This window comes from Solanum stenotomum, chromosome 12 (assembly GCF_019186545.1).
Source record: "Solanum stenotomum isolate F172 chromosome 12, ASM1918654v1, whole genome shotgun sequence".
Taxonomy (NCBI): Eukaryota; Viridiplantae; Streptophyta; class Magnoliopsida; order Solanales; family Solanaceae; genus Solanum; species Solanum stenotomum.
Genome location: NC_064293.1, coordinates 46,433,756 through 46,454,365, shown reverse-complemented (window position 1 = coordinate 46,454,365; position 20,610 = coordinate 46,433,756). Strand labels below are relative to the sequence as shown.

General features: G+C 32.8%; 2 protein-coding genes across 4 annotated transcripts; one reads left to right on the top strand and one right to left on the bottom strand.

Moving 5' to 3' along the window:
* The first annotated feature begins 3,315 nt into the window (after nucleotides 1-3,315).
* LOC125847732 (BEL1-like homeodomain protein 2) lies at nucleotides 3,316-9,636 on the top strand. 3 transcript variants are annotated; one of them, XM_049527408.1, is made up of 5 exons: nucleotides 3,316-3,653; nucleotides 3,882-5,156; nucleotides 5,682-6,064; nucleotides 7,501-7,561; nucleotides 8,829-9,636. In XM_049527408.1, exons 2-5 carry the CDS (start codon nucleotides 3,930-3,932, stop codon nucleotides 9,375-9,377), a joined length of 2,220 nt encoding a protein of 739 aa, XP_049383365.1. In that variant the 5' UTR covers nucleotides 3,316-3,653; nucleotides 3,882-3,929; the 3' UTR covers nucleotides 9,378-9,636. The 3 variants fall into 3 exon arrangements, with proteins under 3 accessions (XP_049383365.1, XP_049383366.1, XP_049383367.1); XM_049527409.1 differs by having other exon boundaries at nucleotides 3,347-3,653; nucleotides 3,885-5,156; XM_049527410.1 differs by having other exon boundaries at nucleotides 3,347-3,653; nucleotides 3,885-5,160; nucleotides 5,686-6,064.
* A 5,477-nt stretch (nucleotides 9,637-15,113) lies between these two features.
* Nucleotides 15,114-19,438, bottom strand: LOC125847743 (BTB/POZ domain-containing protein At3g50780). The gene is made up of 2 exons (XM_049527425.1): nucleotides 18,182-19,438; nucleotides 15,114-16,379 (listed from the first exon to the last, which is right to left on the bottom strand). The coding sequence occupies exons 1-2, from the start codon at nucleotides 18,803-18,805 to the stop codon at nucleotides 15,405-15,407; spliced, it is 1,599 nt and encodes a 532-aa protein (XP_049383382.1). The 5' UTR covers nucleotides 18,806-19,438; the 3' UTR covers nucleotides 15,114-15,404.
* Nucleotides 19,439-20,610: the final 1,172 nt, after the last annotated feature.

Genomic DNA, 20,610 nt, shown 5'->3' with positions numbered 1-20,610 from the left:
TAATAATCAACAGTGCATCTACCTTGAAAGTGTATTTACGTATACCTTGAACTCTTTTTAAATTGATTAGCGTATCAACGTATTTCAATGATAAAGAAATGTCATCTTACACAATACAGGAGAGGTTGCTCGAATGATAAACACTCTTTCTCTTCAGTAAATATTGAGGGTGTGGGTAAGAAATTAAAAAAAAAAAAAAAAAAAACTCCTCGAAAAGGAAAAAAAAGATATAATTTCTTTTTTTAAAGAATCTGAATGATTCAGTGCAAACTTGTTATCAAGCTTTTATGACCATGTAAATGACAATTAACTGATTATACATGTTAGTCCATCATCTGCAAATAATTTAGGTCGTATTAAATTGAATTTAAGGGTCTGTTAGACGACCTGCTATTTTTTCATAAATAAGCTAATTAAATAAAACCAACCGACATATAAACCCTTTTTAGCTTTTTGCATGCCCACATAAAATAACAAATATGTGATGCTTCTTAAATCCATAAAGTCCTCTACTTTAACACGTGAATTCCGGTAGACTCAATTACAAATATGGAAACAAGACTAATTAAGGTGCTAAATTGTGCTTATAGATCAGTAAAACTTGGTCTTATCCAAATAACAGCGTAAAATTAAACTCCTCAGTTGATAATGTTTGAAATTTGGTACAACATTTTTCATAACTTTTCCTTCAAAATTTTAAATTGTTATTTTCATGAGTCATTTAAATATTTTGCATTTTGGGTTTCATTAAAATATATTAATTGGAAGGTGGCACGTGTGGATGAGATAAGTGATTTTGAATGGTTAAGTTGAAGTGGTCCTGTCAATTAAGTTGAAGCGTGTGAAGTGTGAGATTCACGTGACATCACCCTAAAGTTCACCAAAGACAGCTGAAAGTTAAGTCTTCTACCATCAATCCTCCTAAGTTTCACCTCTTTACCTGATTTTTTTTCTTTTAGATTCTTAACTCGATGTTCAATATTTATATTAGGACATGACTAACTTTGATTTCACATATTAATTTTGTTACGTTTGTCATTTTTTATGCTATCAACATTTGATTGTAGCTTCCTTCCGACAAGAGACATTATTCAATAGTAAACATATTTTTGCTTGCCTCATCTACTATGTTAGAATATGAGGTTTAAAGTGAACTGTTAAAATGTCTCATGTTAATTAGTTGACGTACAAAATAAAATATTACTAGTTACTAGTATATCATTTTGATATTATCTTTTTGTTGAGATAGCCCAAAGTTCATTTTTATTAATTACTCTCCAACTTTAATTTATGTGGCATTGGGTATATATAAGACAATAAAGGAGGAAACTTGTGAGGATAAATAAAATACATCCATTAATTAGTCATAAAAAATCAATAACTCGTTCAAACTTAAAACGAATTTGACGAATTGAACAAGTTAGAGTTTGATATTATACCATTTACCACCCTATATATGCATAATATTAGGGAGGTGCAACGTGTAGATTGTTGTATAGGTACGTACCCTTGAAAGGGAAATCATGTACTATAATGCGTAGGTTACAATCAGAGATTAAAATACAATATCCAGAGAAGAGTAAGCCAATAATATAATTTAAAAAAACTTTGGGAGAAATGAAGAAAGTGACTAAATCATAGATAGATATGTATGTATATATAGTGATAGTTGTACAAGTCTTCCTCAGTGCCAAACATGAGTCAGTTATCAGTGCCTTTCACCTCTCCACACCATTTATACACAAAACCCCTCGAACACGTGTTACCTTTAATTCTTTAACGTTTCTCTAATTTTCTTCCTATTTAATTATACTATTTTTCTTATACTCTCAATCCATTATTATATGTCTAATCCATAATATCAAGTTAATTGAAGTACTGCTTTTATCATAGTAATAACTACTCTTTGTTTCATATTAATTGTAACATTATTTAATAAAATGTTTTATTATCCCAAAATATTTGTCAATTTATAAAAATAAGATTATAGACTTAGTTATTTTTTTTCATTTTCCATTAAAATAATATTAATTTCATTGAAAGAGTTGAGAATAATTTAGTTATTGAATTTTAAATGGGCGTGTGGAAGGAAAATGACAATTTTTATAACAAGTAGCAATAAATTAACTTATAAGTCATCTTTTTTGTTTCTGTCATCAGCATATTATAAAATAATTATTCCACATTATTATTATGTTCAAAAACTTTAATGAATTATCTTTTCTCCTCTTTTTGAATTTGGGGTGTTCAATATATAATTTAATGGAGATGAGATAAATTATAAAAGGGAGGAAAAAAAAGAAAAGAAAGCAATTAAATAGCTAGTAGTCTAGAAAGTGACTGGCATGACCCTATCAACAATACCAGTATACCACTACTGTCATGCAGGCAATGTTATAAGGGTATAATTGTCATCTAAACTGAAATAAAATATGAATAATTTTTTTAAAATTCTTTTACTGCAATAAGAAAATGTCATTGGGATGACTCATTGCTCACCTTATCCTTTTAATTAAACTCAAATTCAAAATATAGCATTTGGTTTCTATGACAATTACACCGTAGGTTCCCTGAAAATTGAGAAAAGCTGTGATAATGATAGATTAACGTTTAATAAAATGACGTTGAAATGTCTATTTAGCCTACCTTAATTTTAAACTTTTAAGAGAAAATTGTACCTTCAGCAAATTAAAGTTCACTTACTTAAATTGTAAGAGTTTAATTCTTAATGAATCATTAATCTCCTCACGAACGTTATGTTGCAATCATTAGCAAAAACAAAATGAAAGAAAGTTTGGATATGGAAAATTCCTTCGCGCTTTTCCCAAATGAGTAAGTCGGACTCGATATCAAATAATGAATGAAAAAAGAAAATGTTGAAAGCACATAATTTAAGTTTATCTTTTCTGCAAAAATAGTTAGTACAGTTTCTTATGTTAAATCAAGTTGGTATGGTAGATTGATAACTTGCAAAAATGACGAGTAAACTATGAGAAACCTTCAGTTTACGGTACTGTAAAATATATATTTTTTACACTTTGTTTAATTATTTTTAACTATTCTCTTTACATTTATTCCCCAAAGTTTGGTGAGCATATATTATAGTCACCCATCCCATCAACATCTTGGCTAATACTAGCTAGGAGGTTATATGAGTCAATTTAAAAAATGACTAAATAATTCAGGTAGTATTTTATGTTTTGGTTGAGTTAGTTTAAAGTTTATTTGTCAAGCAAGGAAATTAAATAGGAAACTAGTACTGGTACACACTTAATGGAATATAAAAATTAGTTGAGTGAAAAAAGAGAACAGCGACCTCTTCTCTATTTTCTTCCCTTAAAATTATGTCTCTCTCACACACAGAGAGAGACAAACACAATACAAAGAAAACCAGAATACATATGTGAAAGTTCATCTTCCTATTTAAAAAATATTTGTTGGAAGCTTAGTTCGATTATCTTTCCAGAAGGCGATTGCAGCATAGAGCACTCAGTACTGCAAAAGAGAAATAAAAAAGAAGAGAGATAGAGAAACGACAGCAGACAGAAGAGAAATAGAGAGAGACACTCACAACAGCTTTGCCTTTCAAATCCCACGAAGAGAAAACGATATCTGAGAAACCCTTTTTCCGACCTGCAAAAAACTCTTATGAGGTTTGTGCCTACATGAATAAAGCTGATGACTTCTCTTTCTTTTTTTATTTTTATAAAAAAATTAATAAATAAGAAAAAGTCTTTTTCTCTCCCTTCCTCACCTCTTACTCTTTGTCACACACTTATATATTTTTCAATCTCCTGACAATAATTGTATCCCATGATGTATTTTTTGAATTATTTTAATGATTATAAACCGATTTTAACTATTTCATGCCCGATCCATAGTAGATATATGAGAAGAAAAGAGATGATGAAGAAGAAGACAACGCTGCCATGGGAATAGCAACACAACCAATTACATCTCGTCCTTGTCACAAATATCCAGTAATTCATCAAGTCGCAGAAAATCTCAATTCTATGTCCCAAGATTATCATCACCACAGTCTCTTCAGTTTCCCTAATGGGTTCGAGAGATCACAAGCCGAACAACAGCACCAGCAACAACAGCAGCAGCACCAGCAACACATGGCTGCTCAACAGATCCGCCGAGATAAATTGCGAGTGCAAGGATTCGAACCGTTTGAAGAAGAAACAAGTGGCCTACCAACAGTTTATGAGACCGCTGGAATGTTATCTGAGATGTTTAATTTCCCTCCTGGAACCACCACAACCAACGCAGCAGAATTATTAGAAACTCAATTCAATCCGAATTTTAGACAGCCAAATCCACGGCCGCAGCAGATTCATGCTGCGGCCATGGGGAACGAGTGGTTCGGGAACCACCGACAAGGTATGGTAGTGGGTGGAGGTGCAAGTAGTCAACAATTGGGATATGCAAAAAATCATACTCCTAATGTGGCGGAGTCCATGCAACTTTTTCTAATGAATCCACAACCAAGGTCACCTTCTCCATCTCCTCCTAATACAACTTCTTCTACGCTTCACATGTTGTTACCAAACCCATCATCTACTTCAACACTTCAAGGGTTTCCTAATCCGGCCGAAGGATCTTTCGGTCAATTCATGACATGGGGGAATGGAGGAGCAAGTGCTTCCACAGCCACCCATCATCTCAATGCCCAGAATGAAATCGGAGGAGTAAACGTCGTAGAAAGTCAAGGCCTATCTCTATCCTTGTCTTCTTCGTTACAGCACAAGGCGGAGGAATTACAAATGAGCGGAGAAGCTGGAGGAATGATGTTCTTCAATCAAGGTGGGTCTAGTACTTCCGGGCAGTATCGATACAAGAATTTGAATATGGGTGGATCAGGAGTAAGCCCAAACATTCATCAAGTCCATGTTGGGTATGGGTCATCATTAGGAGTGGTCAATGTGTTGAGGAATTCCAAATACTCGAAAGCTGCCCAGGAACTACTGGAAGAATTCTGCAGTGTTGGAAGAGGTAAATTGAAGAAGAATAACAGCAAAGCAGCAGGCAATGATAACCCTAGTGGTGGCGCTAACAATGAAGCTTCTTCAAAAGATGTTCCTACTTTGTCCACTGCTGATAGAATTGAGCATCAGAGAAGGAAGGTCAAACTTTTATCTATGCTTGATGAGGCATGTATCCTAATCTCTCTCTTATCTCTCTATCTTACGGGGTCAATGACCAATCATTGTTGTTTGTTTAATCTCTTAATTAAACAATCAAAAAAAATCTTACAGAAAGTTACGGCATTTTTTGTGGAATTAATATTATATAAACGAGGACCGTACCAGCTAGAAAAGGCCGGCTAGGGGATTAGATTTCGTCATTTCCATAGATTTTGTTTGATTACATTCTAATTAAGAAATCTGTATTAGAATAAATAAAGAGTAATTCGACGGTTTTAAATTTCCGACGAGTAGACAGAGATATGTAATTCAATTATTGTCATGATAATTATATTAGCAAAAGTAAGCTAGCTACCATTGGACTAATATTTCAAACAAAGCCCGTTAATGTCAAATCATGTTTGGTTAATGTTTGACCTTAATATTACTTACACTTCTATATTCAAATACTACAAAGTAAACTAACATTTATTTTTACTTGACGTCAATAATGATTTCAATGGTACTAACAGTAAATTATGTTATAAGCAGGTAGATAGGAGGTACAATCATTACTGTGAACAAATGCAGATGGTTGTAAATTCGTTTGATTTAGTGATGGGTTTCAGCGCAGCAGTTCCCTACACAGCACTTGCACAGAAGGCAATGTCGAGACATTTCAGGTGTTTAAAGGATGCAATAGGAGCACAATTGAAGCAGAGTTGTGAGTTATTAGGAGAGAAAGATGCAGGAACTTCGGGATTGACTAAAGGAGAAACTCCGAGGCTTAAGATGCTTGAACAAAGTTTGAGGCAACAAAGGGCGTTTCACCAAATGGGAATGATGGAACAAGAAGCTTGGAGACCACAAAGAGGCTTACCTGAACGTTCTGTCAACATTTTAAGAGCTTGGCTTTTTGAGCATTTTCTACACCCGTACGTATATCTATCTATCTATGTTTTGCAATATATACATTTTTTTTATATTAGTATTAGTTATTTAAAATATAACAACGGAAAATGAGACAAAATATCTGCTATAACAAGTTAAATATCATTGATAGGTCAAAATAATTTTTTTTAATATCTAAATTTTAATTTTTGAATATAAAATTTATTTAATCTAATTCAGATTCAAAGTTGAGTTAAATTGATTCTCGAGAAAAAGTGTCAGGTAAATAGTGGCTAAGTTAAGTCTTTCACTGTCAATGTATTTTATATGTTATAGCAATCAATTTTCCTTATTGTTTTTCTTAATCTTCAAGTTAGTACTTCACTTTTATAGGAGTAGGTTAATAGGAGGATCTTTTAAACTATTAGTGTGTATATATAAGTTAAACCCGTACATTCTTCCATTGACTGTTCTAAAGTCTAACCTTTTTCTCAAGAAGTGTTAACTCCTAATACCGATGGAATCTGAATCTTTTTTATATTTTTTACTGTATAAGCAAAAGTCTAAAGCCCCATTATTATGGAATTATGAAGAGACAAAATGAAGCTTCAAACACATCAATCAACCATTTTTTATTAGTCTAAGACACATTTCCAACATCTCTTTTTTAGCTTTTCCTTTTTCTTTTTTTCTTTCCCTTGCAGTGTCTCTGAGTTTAAAGGAATTCCAATTCAGTGTCCTTTGATGTATAAAGTATAATTTACGTTCTTTACTTTATTTTTCTTTTCCTCTAGTACAAGCTCTTTTCTCCTGGATCCAATGCCTCACTACTGCTGACATTGGCATGAATTTGAACAATAACGAAAAGAAAACCAACCTATTCATTATTCTGTCATTGCATTATGCAAAGTAACAATAATGATGATAAAAGCAACTTGCGAGCTGCTCCTTCCATCCTCTCGTTCTTTTTTGAGAATCAATTTGACTAATTAAAATCAGAATAATGTAATATATTGAATTTTTAAAACTTGGATAGTAATTAATTATATGAAAAGTATTTCTGATAGATTCTCATTTTTTTCATGCCAGTATGATGAAAATATGTACTTATAAAATGTTGATGAAAATTTACATAGTTTGATTATAAGAGAAAACGAGAACAACCACATGAATTGGGACGGAGAGAGTACGGCACAAAAGAAATGGTAAAATAAAATAGAATCTATGTAGTAAAGTATATGTTATGAAAAAGATAACTGCATGCAGTTTTTTTTTTTGGGTTTGCTTGTGTGAATAGTGGCAGAGAGGTACTGTAATTGCTGCTGTTGGTTCTTGGATTGTCACGCCCATGCAGAGAGAAAAAATAATGTTAATTCAGATCTAGTGATAAAGAAAGTTAGTCATCTCTTTATACAGTTTTGGTAAGGAATATGATTTTATTTTTTTTTTGGTTTGTGTTTGTGTGGTTGGTTTTTCTCAGGTATCCAAGTGATGCTGATAAACATCTGTTGGCAAGACAGACTGGTCTCTCCAGAAATCAGGTTTGCTTTATTTCTATTCTGAATCTTCTGTTCTTTCTCTTTCAAGCTTTCTTACCACATTATGCATATGCTACACTTTTTCCCCCCTACGAAATTAAACAAGTAGTTTTACTTTTTTTCATTCTTATAGTTTGAAGAGAAATACATATATGAGTCGTTGCAAATTGAGTATTCGAAAAATAGAAATATAATGCAATCTTCTTAACCATAGAGGGTAGTATTTTTTTTATTTTATTTTTAGTTTCAAGAAAATGTATAGTTAATTTAGCTAAATAGATATTGAATTTATTACTTATTACTAATAAAAATTATTCGTATTTAAAACAAAAGAAGTAATTTGTGTGGTACATGACTTTCTTTTTCTTCCCCTAAGGGCAGAGAATGAACATTTTTTTTCTGTTTATATTATTTCTACAAAGACATAAATTCTAGGTTTGTGAAAGAAAATATTAAGGAATAGTAAGTGCAGAGGCAAACTATACATTTTTCCACGACCCATTAAAGTTTACAGCTCTGTTTGTTCCATACTCCATCCATTCCCTCTTTTGTCTGGTGAATGTTGAACCTAGCCACACTTGTCAATCCCTATTAATTAAATAATATGTCATAGGTTGAAATGTCATGGGTTTTTTCTTCCTCTTTAAGACAAAAATTTATTTCAAGAAACTGAAAAATGCAATGTTGGTCATACATGTTTTCAATTTAGTGACATGATTGGATCTTATTCACTGAAAGATGAAATATAATTAACACTTGTGGGGTAGTATATATTTACTCTTTTGAACGTTTCTACACTTCTATTCTTAACTCCCTTTCACATCATCTATCATTTCATTCTCCTCCAGATATTTTTTAAAAAAAGATCTACTCTTACTCTATGTTGTGTATTTAGTTTAATTGAATCCTATTTAACAAGAATTAAATCTATGTCTAATTTATATGATATTTTTCAAATTTCCAGAGTAATCGTTCAAAAATATATTTGTTAATTTCCTATTCTAAACAATTTTTTAATTCTATTTTTCGTATGATATGTGTAAGCAAACAAGATTAAATGACATTTTTATACATTTTACTGTATGTATCTATAATTTAAAACTATAAAGATTCAAAAGACTGATTTTCTTAAAGTCTGTATAAGTTGAGATCAGATCAGACAAATAAATTGAAACAGAAGGAAGGATAGTACATGAAAGTTAATCTCTTATTATAAAAAATAAGAGTTTTAATAAATGAAAGTTATTTAATGAATGTGGTAATTATTCAGGTATCAAATTGGTTCATTAATGCTAGGGTTCGGTTGTGGAAACCCATGGTAGAAGATATGTATCAACAAGAAGCCAAAGATGAAGATGGAGATGGAGATGGAGATGAGAAGAGCCAAAGCCAAAACAGTGGCAATAATATAATTGCACAAACACCAACGCCTAATAGCCTGACTAACTCTTCATCTACTAATATGACGACGACAACAGCCCCTACAACTACGACAGCTCTAGCTGCTGCAGAGACAGGAACAGCTGCCACTCCCATAACTGTTACCTCAAGCAAAAGATCCCAAATCAATGCCACTGATAGTGACCCTTCACTTGTAGCAATCAATTCCTTCTCGGAAAACCAAGCTACTTTTCCGACCAACATTCATGATCCCGACGCTTGCCGTCGCGGCAACTTATCTGGTGACGACGGGACCATCACACATGATCATATGGGGTCCACCATGATAAGGTTTGGGACCACTGCTGGTGACGTGTCACTCACCTTAGGGTTACGACATGCAGGAAATTTACCAGAGAATACTCATTTCTTTGGTTAATTTTCCCCATAGTAATTAATTAAAACTGAATTTGCTTGAGCTCATCATAATTTATGCCTTGCTTTTTGTTATAAGAAATTCCATAAATTAGCTTTGTGTTAGCATTAAGCGAGCAAGCGCTATGAGATATTTATTTTTACTGTAATTGTATAGTAGTAGTAGTACATTATTAATTTTTTCCACCAGCTTTTTGTTTCATTGTACTTATAGTGTCTTGTACCTCATGAAAGCTGGTTTTGGACAATAAAATGAGACTGTTTTCATATGTTCTAATTACCTTGTTTATTGGGTTTGGAATCTTTATAAAAGTGTACAAAATTATTCATACACGGTAATACTAATAGTCTCATTGCTTTGTTCTTATATACTATCTCTTTGTTTCTTCCTTTAATTTTATCTAAATTTTCTTTCACTTAAAGGCCTACTAGCTTAGCACCTAGTCCCAAGAAGCTAAGGCTTTATTTCTTTGTGGGGTGGAAGAGCTAGCTAGGGAATGTGTCAATCAAAGTATCCCTATATATATATGCCCAGACCTACAATGGGGACAAATGAGGGAACTAATTATGTGTAATGTGAATGCAATCATAAGGGAGCTAGAAAACTTTTTCATGGAAAAGATTTATTCCTCAATTATTTATTATTTAAACCATGTATGGTGATAGAAAGCAACAATCCATCTGATTAAATTTCCATCTCTATTATTATTAGAAGGCATTTTCTTGCTGTGAGTAACATCGTCAATACAATCCAACTGCCACAGTACGTAATATATTTAAGTAGATCGTTTTATTTCATACGTAATAATCAATACAGAGTCAGATTGAATGTGCAAAAACCAAAGAAAAATAAAATATGTGCAATAATGTTGGTAAGGAAAACAAGTAGAAACTCGTTGTTCTGGTGAGTTGGTTATGTTACCTATTTTATCCAACTTATTCTTTTCTTAAAATTCAAACATACAATTAGATGCACAGTTACAATCACCTTTCACCTAATATCATTTCCTTGTGATGTCTTTCTATTTTTATATTTGCAGAGCAGTTCTGAATGGTAAGGTGACATGTCAGACTTATTAGTATGAAGTAGCAAGTAAAACTCAAAATGCTTGGGAGTAGATTTTGTCTATTTATGCTAAGAGTGTCCCCATCTACTGACTATATGAGGAGATGTCATTTTCGAGTAATAAAATGCAATTGGCATCTACACTTAACTTGCTACATTTATTGTACATGTTTGGTTGGAAGATATATACTACTTATTACGAGCCTCTCTTATTTAGTCTTCAGATCTGAATTCTTTGTGTTAGTCAGTCTCCACATATTTAATTCTCATTCATAAATCTTTAAGGATTTAAATTTACCTACTTCAAATTTGTCTCCTATAATTATTGTACGGATGTTTAAGCAAATCCAAAGGATCTTACTACTCCACCGTGCATTCATTATCAATTATCATCTCCAAATTTTAAAACACCCCACTGAAATTTAATTAGCTCTCCCTTCATTATCATTTAATTTTACTAATTAAACTCATAATTCAAGAAAGGAAAGAGAACGTTTAGCAGATAAGAAGTAAGGGAATTAACTAAATTAAGGACCCGTTTGGCCATAGATTTTCCAAGTAATATTTGGAAAAAAATTTGGCAAATAGTGTTTGTCCATACAATCTGTCAATTATTTGGCAAATATTTTTGGCAAATATCCCAAATTCCCAAATACAAGTTTTTTCTAGTAGTTGGGTCAAATCTCATTATTTGGAATCTTTTAAAAATTGAAATTTTACATCATACTTTTATCTTTTACAAAAACACCCTCTATAGTAGTTGTTTGTGTTGTATTACATATTTTTTTACGTGAACACCAAAGTAGTGATGAAATATTCAATGAATATGAAAGTTATGATATGGTTGTTGATGAAAATGATGAACAATCGGCTCAAGGTAACAAAGTCATGTGCTTTGTTTACTTCACGATGTATGGAATGATGCTTGTTGCACTCACTTCAAACTATCACATTACTCCCGCGTCATGGACACTACTTGTTATTTGTTGCAACGAAGATCCAATTGACTTGTAATACAAACTTATTGTTAGTTTTAATAGTTTTTAAAACTTATGGGTATAAATCATATTTTTCTAAAAAAGTTAAATATTTTCCCAAATATTATGGCCAAACACATGGTGAATTTTCACCTAAATAATATTTGCCAAGAATATTTGGAAATCTATGGCCAAACGCTAGCTAAATATGTATGTAATGTATCAAGATATCTTTAAATCTGGTTTATAAGCATGTTAATTATATGAATCGTTGAAATTAAAGAGTTACTTACAAAATATAAAAACGGCATTTGCATACTTTATCTGGACCTGATAAACAAATGTTATAGTATGATTCAGGTCTGATCTAGCTCATGGATACCTTTATGAATAAAAAAAAAGATTGTAGTCGATTTGATAATGATGTACTAATATTGTTTTTCTCGACCCGAAGAATCCCTCATAACACACTTGTTTGTTAATTTTGAAAACCAAATGGTGCCCAAGTATGCTGTAATTAGGATATATGTCATGACTCATGAATTAATGGAGTGACCCCTCCGAATGCTTTCTTTGTCTTTCTCTCTCTGTTAATTTACTATTCTCACTGCTTGTGGTTGACCAATATAATCAATACTAATGTCAATCGTACAAATTTCATCTATAGTGTTTGGGAAATAAAAATTTGTCTTCAAATAAATAAAGCAAAGGCTACTTTTTTTTTTTTAGCAATATAGCAGTACATGACTTGAAGTTTGGCTAAGGTGGCCCCCTATTCTGATTGAATGCAAGAGCAAACAATAAAGATGCATGTCCTATTCATGGCCCCCCCACTAATCAGATTAGGCTCAAGGAACTTTGGATCATGTGACACAAGATGTTGTTTGGCCTTTTTAAGTTTTAACAAAATCACACACAAACTTACTTCAATTTCTTCCTCCTTTTGAGTGGTTGCCCATTTTGATCATCTCTAAACACAAGTAACTGAAATGTTAGTTCAGCTGGTCTATCTTGTTTCAGATAAGCAATATTTGGATTTCACCTTCTACTTTCAAACAATGTGTGGACAAGCTAGTAAAGACGGATCTAGAATTTTGATTTCTGAGTCACTAGTAAAATTTTAGTACAATATTGGGTAATAAAAAAGGCTAGCTAGATTTAATATTATATTATATTAGATTTGTCCATCCACCACACGAGCTATAGGAGAAAATGATGTCATTGTCCTGGATTTCCTCTAGGTGAATGACTATAAGAAAATGATAATGAATCGATCGATCATTTTCACCATGCAAGAGTTCTCTGGTAAAAACACTCATGTTTTGAAAAAAACTTACTCATGCATATTGATTGTGACAAGAGACATAGACTCACACAGCTACTTAATTTTGTAGCAGCTAGCTATATGAGTATGTTATAAGGACCACCATAGTTCTGAACCAACATTACTAAAGCAATCAATGAATGAGAACTTTCATGATTTCAATCGACCAATAGGTGTAATTATTAGCAAGGACCACATTCACTCTTACTCCTAGTGCGCATTAATTATATTTTTTATCAATATCCACTTGACCACTTCTGCTGGTCCCTTTAAATTAGGATTGAATTTGGGCGAATTAAAATTGGATGAATCAATAAATGAGTTATGGTCAAATCCTATTCTAAATTTATATGTGTAATTAGGGTTGTTCATGGTTATGATTATAAAATCAAACCAAACCGCAATTTGAATCAAATCGATTAAAAAAACCGATATTTGGTTTGATTTTAAATTTTGAAAACCGATATTATCTGGTTTGGTTTTGGTTTTGGTTTTACTAAAAATTTACCGCAAAAATAACCAAAACGAACCGAGAAGATATATATATAAATTTAATAATTATTTATAAATAAAATGTAAGTATTTTGATAAATTTTAATTAACTTAAGTCTTTAATTTTACTATTTTCTAAATCCCAACACTTAAATTTTAGTTCAACTATTAAAACCTTAAGTCTAAATCCCTCAATATTCATTATTTTAAAGATCACACTTTCTATGTTCTGTATAAAATTTTCTAACGCAACATTGAATGATTTAAAGCTCAAGCCAAAGAAGATGGTAATTGATTAGTTTTGACTATGAAATATTGGTTGTTTTAAAAAAAAAAAAAGTAATTTCTCTATATTTTAAGGTGTAATTTTATTGAAAAGTCTATTGATAAGATGTTGAGATCAAAATATTGAACCAACTTTATGCTATTGACAATGAGTTTTTTTAGTTTCTGAAACTTGGTACATTGGATGAATCACTTTAGTCATGTAATAGCTTATTTGTGAATTATTCATATACTAAGTGTTTGTGTCTATCGAGATGCTTATGTCCTCGACAAACTTATTACTTTCAAACAGAAAAAAATGAAAAAAACCTAACCAAACCGAGGATAACCAAATCGATGGTTATTTTTTTGATTTGGTTTGGTTTGGTTTTAGAAATTTAAAAACCGATTTAAATTGATTTGGTTTTGGTTTTAACTAATAACTGATCCAAACCGAACCATGAACACCCATGTGTGTAATGATAGACTTAATATAGGTCATAACTTATAGTGCTCTTACTTTTTAAAAAGTTTTGATATAGATATGATAACATTTTGAAAGAATTTGAGCAACATAAATCATAACCGAACTTGTCCAACTTTGAGTACCCATTATTTTTACAGTTCCTAACCTACACATCATGAGTACTACTGTAAGAAAGAATATACCATAATAAAATGGTGATTTGAATGCGTTATTTGTTGGAAAAATTACCTAAATACACAATGTATTTTATCATATTCTCTAAAATCACCCATTATTGAAAATATTAAGTACAAAAGAGTAGGGTTATGATATAATTAACTCCTAGGGGTCGTTTGGTGTGAGGGATAATACCAAATAATCCCGGGATTAAATTATAGTACCGCTTATTTTATTGTTTGGTTGGCAAGTTCGGGATAACTTATCCCGGAATTAATAATTAATACCGGGATAAGTTATCCCTCTCCTTGGGTGGTATAGTAATCCCGGAATAAAATAGGTAAATGACAAAAATGTCTCTTTCAACCCTTTTGTTATATCACTTTTTACATTACTGAAGGGCATTTTTGTAAACAAATAAATTGTTCTTAAAATTTATTATTTTGAATACAACAAACCAAACACTCAATAAAAAATAATCCCAACACAACTTATCCCATCATAACTAATCCCAACATAATTTCATTTTCAAACCAAACGACCCCTTAGCACTATGAGATTTGTGTTTGTTAGACATCAAGATCAAAAATATTTTTTTCATGGGTTAAGATTGGGCTCACCACACACATATTTGGGCTGCTGATTTTTGATAGGTTAACTTGGGCAATGACCCAAATCAGCCCATCATCAAAACTACTCTAATCCAAGCCCATTAAAACTTGAGTGAATTGGACGGATTGCATAGGTTTGAGTCAATTTTGCAGCCCATCCTTAAAATTCACATAAATTTGGGAAATTCCATTTTGCATGAAATTCCAGATTGATATATCAGTTGCCTCAAAACGCAGTGAAAGGCTACCCTTAAGATTTCCTTTTATTTAACTGTCACTACTACACCAGACCCCATTGTTTATAAAAGAAAGTTAACAGAAGTTGCATAAAAACTTTTAACAGATTCATCTCTAAATGAGTTATAGCTATAACAATATGTTATATTAGCCATGGTCCTGTTAGAAAATTTGATCCAACTATAATTTCACACAACCAACTTGTATTACATACCACTAACACACCAAATTGGACAATTCAAATGATACGCGAAATTTACACAAGGAATCAGCTAGACAACTTATATAGATGAGTAATTTGTCCCTTGATTTGACAGAGCCCCCGAGCTTTCTTCATTGCATACAACAGAAGCCTCCTTCAATCCAACTAAACACTGATCTTCAACAATTTCCTTTTACATGATACTGTATAAACTTCTAATGCTCCGTTACCTTTGGAGTCGTAACATGGTTTAATGGGCGAGTATTTCCTGACTCTGCATAGGGTCTGACAAATGTACGACGCCACCAGACTTCAAATGCTCTCTGAAGATTTGGACAATTATCACCAGACTTGAGGAAACTGCCTAACCAAGAAAGCAAAATGCTCTGCTGTTCCTCCAGAGGTAGTGTTAGGATTGTCCTGCCAATGCCTTCCTCCACAACCTTTCGGTCAAACGACCTGGATCCATGCTGCAACCAGCTGTAGTCATTGATCAATGGCTGTAACCACGTCTGTAACAAGAGGTTACGTGTGTCCTTTGATGGCAGAAGCTCCCCTTTTCCTATTCCTACAAAAAGCTTTGCTGTGATGCAGCTGACGTGGTGGCGAGACACAATAGGTAGCTTAGTATGCAGAGAAGCCAATTCCTGCTGGCTAGCCCACATCACCGCAAATTCATCTGCTGCTTGCCTGTCAGTTAAAATTTCAAGCATCCAAGAGAGGTTATCAGCCTCTAGATATATCTGCTTCACTACTGGTTCTCTGCAATCAGTAGAGTTGCTGCTAAACTCGGGTTCAGCTGCTTGTTTGAACAGAATCAATATTGAATCCAGGCAACTTCTACATGAGCCATATATTATTTCATTGTAACTGTCAACTGAGCCAGAGGAACTTGGAAGACAGTTATTTTCCCTGAGAAGCTTCAGTACAACTGATTTCATTTCCCGGCGGCCTCTCTCTTCATTACTTTTGAGCACCAGCTCTAGGATATGCGAGAATGTGTCCTTGTGAGGCTTAGAAATATCAGATGACACCCTCTTTAACACAGGGGTCACCCCAATTCCCTCACTCTGCAGCCGTAGGACTGAAGAAACAACTTTCTCCTCTTCTTCTTCCCCAACCCACGGTACTGCTTCCAAATACTCTAAACATGACTTCATGCATGATTTAAATCCAAGTTGTTCCGCTACCTACAGTGTGGGTCTGAGTTAGGAATTGTTTACTATTTCGAAGATAAAACATCATTGGTATATTCAATTACCATGATCAACGAGGATATAAGAATGATTTGCATGCAAAATAAATTTGACAACCAACAAATTCAGAGGGGAATATTCACGAAACTAAAATATTGAAGCTTCAAGGATTGTGTTGTAAAGAAGTTCACAAACACTGGATAAGGTATTGGTTCAATTAAACTCCATTTAAAACGAGAATATTAATAGTAATGCAGTAACAGGCAAAGAAATTATTCCTTTTATGACATTAAGATCATTGCAGCATTGGATGAATAAATGATCCCTACTGCAGTTTATAATTGAATGTCAAAGCATATATACACATCCTCCCAATCGATTAGTCTATCACAGAAAAACAAGACATTCAATCCTCAATTAAATGTATGTTAGTCTATAGTGCACAAAAACCAACCATATACGCTAACTCAGTCATATCTCTGTGGGAGCTTTATGAGGAAGCTTAAGAGAGTTTTTAACGCTAATTAAGACCTTCTATTGTATCTAATATATACTTAATAGCCCAGCATTTGATAAACCTATTGTAGTTGATAATTGGATTTCTAGATATATATACCTATCCATAATCAAATAGCCTATCATAGTAATTTGAGTCCAGTTCAAATTGCCTGATGTTAGTTCATACAGCAACTTCACCTCAATCAAACATCTGAGAATAGTCAACCATATTTCCTAACTCTCGGACATCTCTGTGCAAACTTTCTGAGGGTGCTTAAAAGAGTTCTCTACACTATTTAGGACCTTCCTATTAAAACCATCACTGAATTTTTAACCACAAATACAAGCAAGAACCCCATGCTTGCATTAGGGACACCACTCCCCCCACCCCCCACCACACACACACAGAAAAAGGTTTTAATAGTTCACCCTTCGTCAAACTGCAAAACATTGATCTGTTTACCCAAGAAGAAGGTTTTCATATAAACTTCATAAGTGAATCTGGCTGTAATCTGCAACCATGTCACACTTACAAAACAAGAATTGGTGTCCTGCATCAGTAAACAGGATCAGAGTATCATGCATCTGATGGAGTTGTGAGAGCGTGGGGCAGTCTAAATCTCTCTCACACCTGCAGGATGATCACACAGTGCAAGAAAGCGAGAGGGAGAGAGAACTTGTCTAAAAGTTTTTCTTTCAGTATTTATTTTTTTCACACATGTAACAAACTTAAGCGTTGAATTATCCATCAAAGTTTAACTTGTCCTCCAGATATTCTGACTGTTACCCTAAAGAAATGCCTACAATTTTCTTTAGGGCTTTATTATGCTGGTAACTGAAAAGGATTCTTCTAAAAATCATCAGCATGCTAAAACTCATATCAGTATCATCTACTACCTAACATAATCAAATCTACAGTGTATATGGAATATACTGATAAGCGAGCTAGAGTTGATGTTTCCATTAATATGTGACAGGTATAGTTTGAACTGAAACAAGCCACGGAACACAGAAATTGCTTTGAACAGTTTATGCCTTCATCTTTAAGCATCTTTCAATACATTTATTAATCATTCTAAGCATATGGAAGCACAGAGCTACAGCAGATATACAGCAACCTAGCATATTTGAATTACATTTACAAAATGGAAGAATGGAACTTTATGGGGAACTGATGATTTAAGTTAACTACTTGCATCAACAAAACATTAAGTAGGAGTAACATATAAGCAGTAGTTCTAGTGGAAACTTTCAAAGATATATATAAAGGGAAGTCCATCCCATGATTTCCAAATTACCTTGATAATACGCAAAACACGAGAAACACTTTGCTTGATCAACCGCTGCTTCATTTCTTTGCAATACATGAGGCCGATGGTTTCAACACATATCTCAACATCCTCACAATCATCAATTTCAATGCAAGGAAAAACTGGCTGCTGTACGGATATTTTATTAGCAAAAAAACTGCTATTTTCTACCAGAATATTCTTGTGAACATTCAACTTCACAGTGAACCCCTGCGTTCCTAGCAAGATCACCCTAAGATCACTAGTTCCAGGTTCACCAAACTCAATCGACACTTTCCTTGGTACATTTTCAGTCTTGGACCGAGAAGTTCTCTCTGCAGTAACAGTGGGTGTATCAGCACTAACACCTCGTTTTTCATCAGAAACAGCACCCGACTTAGGTGCCGCACTAACCGGTCTTTTCTCAGTTACTGAAGTTTGTTTCTTGTGAGCCGGGGTTTGAGTTGTAGGAAGAGGAGATTTGGGCTTGTTTAAAGGATTCGGTGTTTTAAGGCTCTTCTGAAACACATTGGGAGAGGGACAACACCAGAAACCCTCTGGGGTCACAGCAATTGGAACATTCCTAATTTTGGTTTGGCCTTGTTCTACCTTTGTCAGTCTAATTTCAGCCATTCTTGAAAAGACTAACTAATTCAATATATGGCATTCGCTATACGTTATCATGGGGAAGTTCTGAATTTTTTTTACTTGAGGGATGATGAAATTGAAATCAGGTTGACAACACAGAACTAAGGAACTCTTTGATCACATATCCTAATTAGGACAAAACATCAAAGAGCTAATTTTTCTTCCCCTCTGATAAAAGGATAGCTAAATAGATTGTATTAACAATAAAGAGAGAAAAAAAAAACTTCTTTCTTTCTTTCTTTCTCCAAAAGGACAGCAAACAAAACAAAAGATCAAACCTTTAACAGTATAGTTGTCAAGAAACAAAGAAAGAAGAGTTGAAACTCACCACTCCCAAAGAAGTTAAATAGCATGACAAAAGGGATTCTTGAAATGGAGAAAACAACAAATACTCACCTACAAACAGAGAGAGCTATCTGAGATTTTCTTGAAACCCCCAAATCTTTAATTTAAAAGTCCAAGAAGAGCCATTGAAAATGATTGAATGTAAGCTTTGATGTCAAGCATGAAGGGAACCACCAGATCAGAGATTTAACAGAGTGGAATGATGAGCTCCCCTCCTATATGTTTTTTTTAGGAATTGAAAAATTGGGGTCCAAATGAATTTCAATAATAATAAATAAAAAGAAATGAGAGTTATGGCTTTTGCGCTGTGTCTTTTGCAACTTTATCACTTTGTCTCACTGATGATGTTTACTTTCTTTATTCTGTTTTTTTATGAATCTGCTTTTGTGGGTCTCACAATTTTATTTCATCTTTTTCTTCTCTTACTCCCTTAAAAAACACTCTAACAAGGCATGCATTTGGGTTGTCTTCTCAAAGTCCCAATCTTGCTTTTGCTTTATTTGGTTTTTAATATATTTAATAAAAAAAATTGTTCCTGTTGCTTTTCTGGGTCTTTGCAGAATTGATTCTCCTTAAATTATTTACAAAAAAAGAAGAAGAATTCATCAATTCAAGATAAGGAAATCACCATCATTTTCAAACCAAACAAAGTTCATTGAATGACAAGACTACCCTCAAAGAATCACCAAAAGTAAAGGTGTAAGAGAATGTAATAATCCAAATTTAATTTAATTTATCTGTTAGGCACTAGTCTCATAATATTTGATAACTGATTGAATCAAGATACAATTATTATTTTCTACCTCTACAGTTCAAAGTGTGTTTAAAGATATAAGAATTTTTCACACCCTTTAAGAAAAGAAGATTAAGACATAAATTAGGCATAATTTTTCACTTTTACCCTTATTAATAACTAATGAATGGTAAAATTGGAAGAACATTCTAAAAGTAATATTGAAAATTGAACAATTAAGTTAATTTGAAAAATGAAAAATGTCTCAACAATTCAATTAATTTGAAATGGAGGGAGTATGAATAAAGGACAAAATAGTAAATTTAAAATCAATCTAATAATAATTTTTTAATTATTGCATAAAATAAACAGTACTCATCTATAGATTGGAGGGAATATTAAATTTGAAAAAAAATTGAAATTAAATCTTATTCATTATATAAAAAATCAAAATAAAAAGATAAAAACAGCAAATAATATAGATTTTTTATTTGCTATATATGGGTGTGGGGATCGAAGTTAAGAAATAAAAAATGAAAATGGTACGACAACTTTGCCGTAGGGATAAAGGAAGAAATTAATGGATGGAACTCCAAGAAGTGGACTTACCATTAATTTTTCCGTTTATTAAAAGCATCTTTCATTCTTGACTATTAAAATTTGCATGTTTCCAAAATTTGGCACTTCTAGTGGAAACTTGTTGATAATAACT

Coding starts and splice junctions, on each gene's coding strand:
- LOC125847743 (XM_049527425.1), bottom strand. CDS start 18,805: ATGGCTGAAATTAGACTGACAAAGGTAGAACAAGGCCAAACCAAAATT. Junction 16,380..18,181: donor GTGTTTTGCGTATTATCAAG/GTAATTTGGAAA, acceptor CCCACACTGTAG/GTAGCGGAACAACTTGGATT.
- LOC125847732 (XM_049527408.1), top strand. CDS start 3,930: ATGGGAATAGCAACACAACCAATTACATCTCGTCCTTGTCACAAATAT. Junction 6,065..7,500: donor TTTGAGCATTTTCTACACCC/GTACGTATATCT, acceptor GGTTTTTCTCAG/GTATCCAAGTGATGCTGATA. Junction 7,562..8,828: donor CTGGTCTCTCCAGAAATCAG/GTTTGCTTTATT, acceptor GTAATTATTCAG/GTATCAAATTGGTTCATTAA.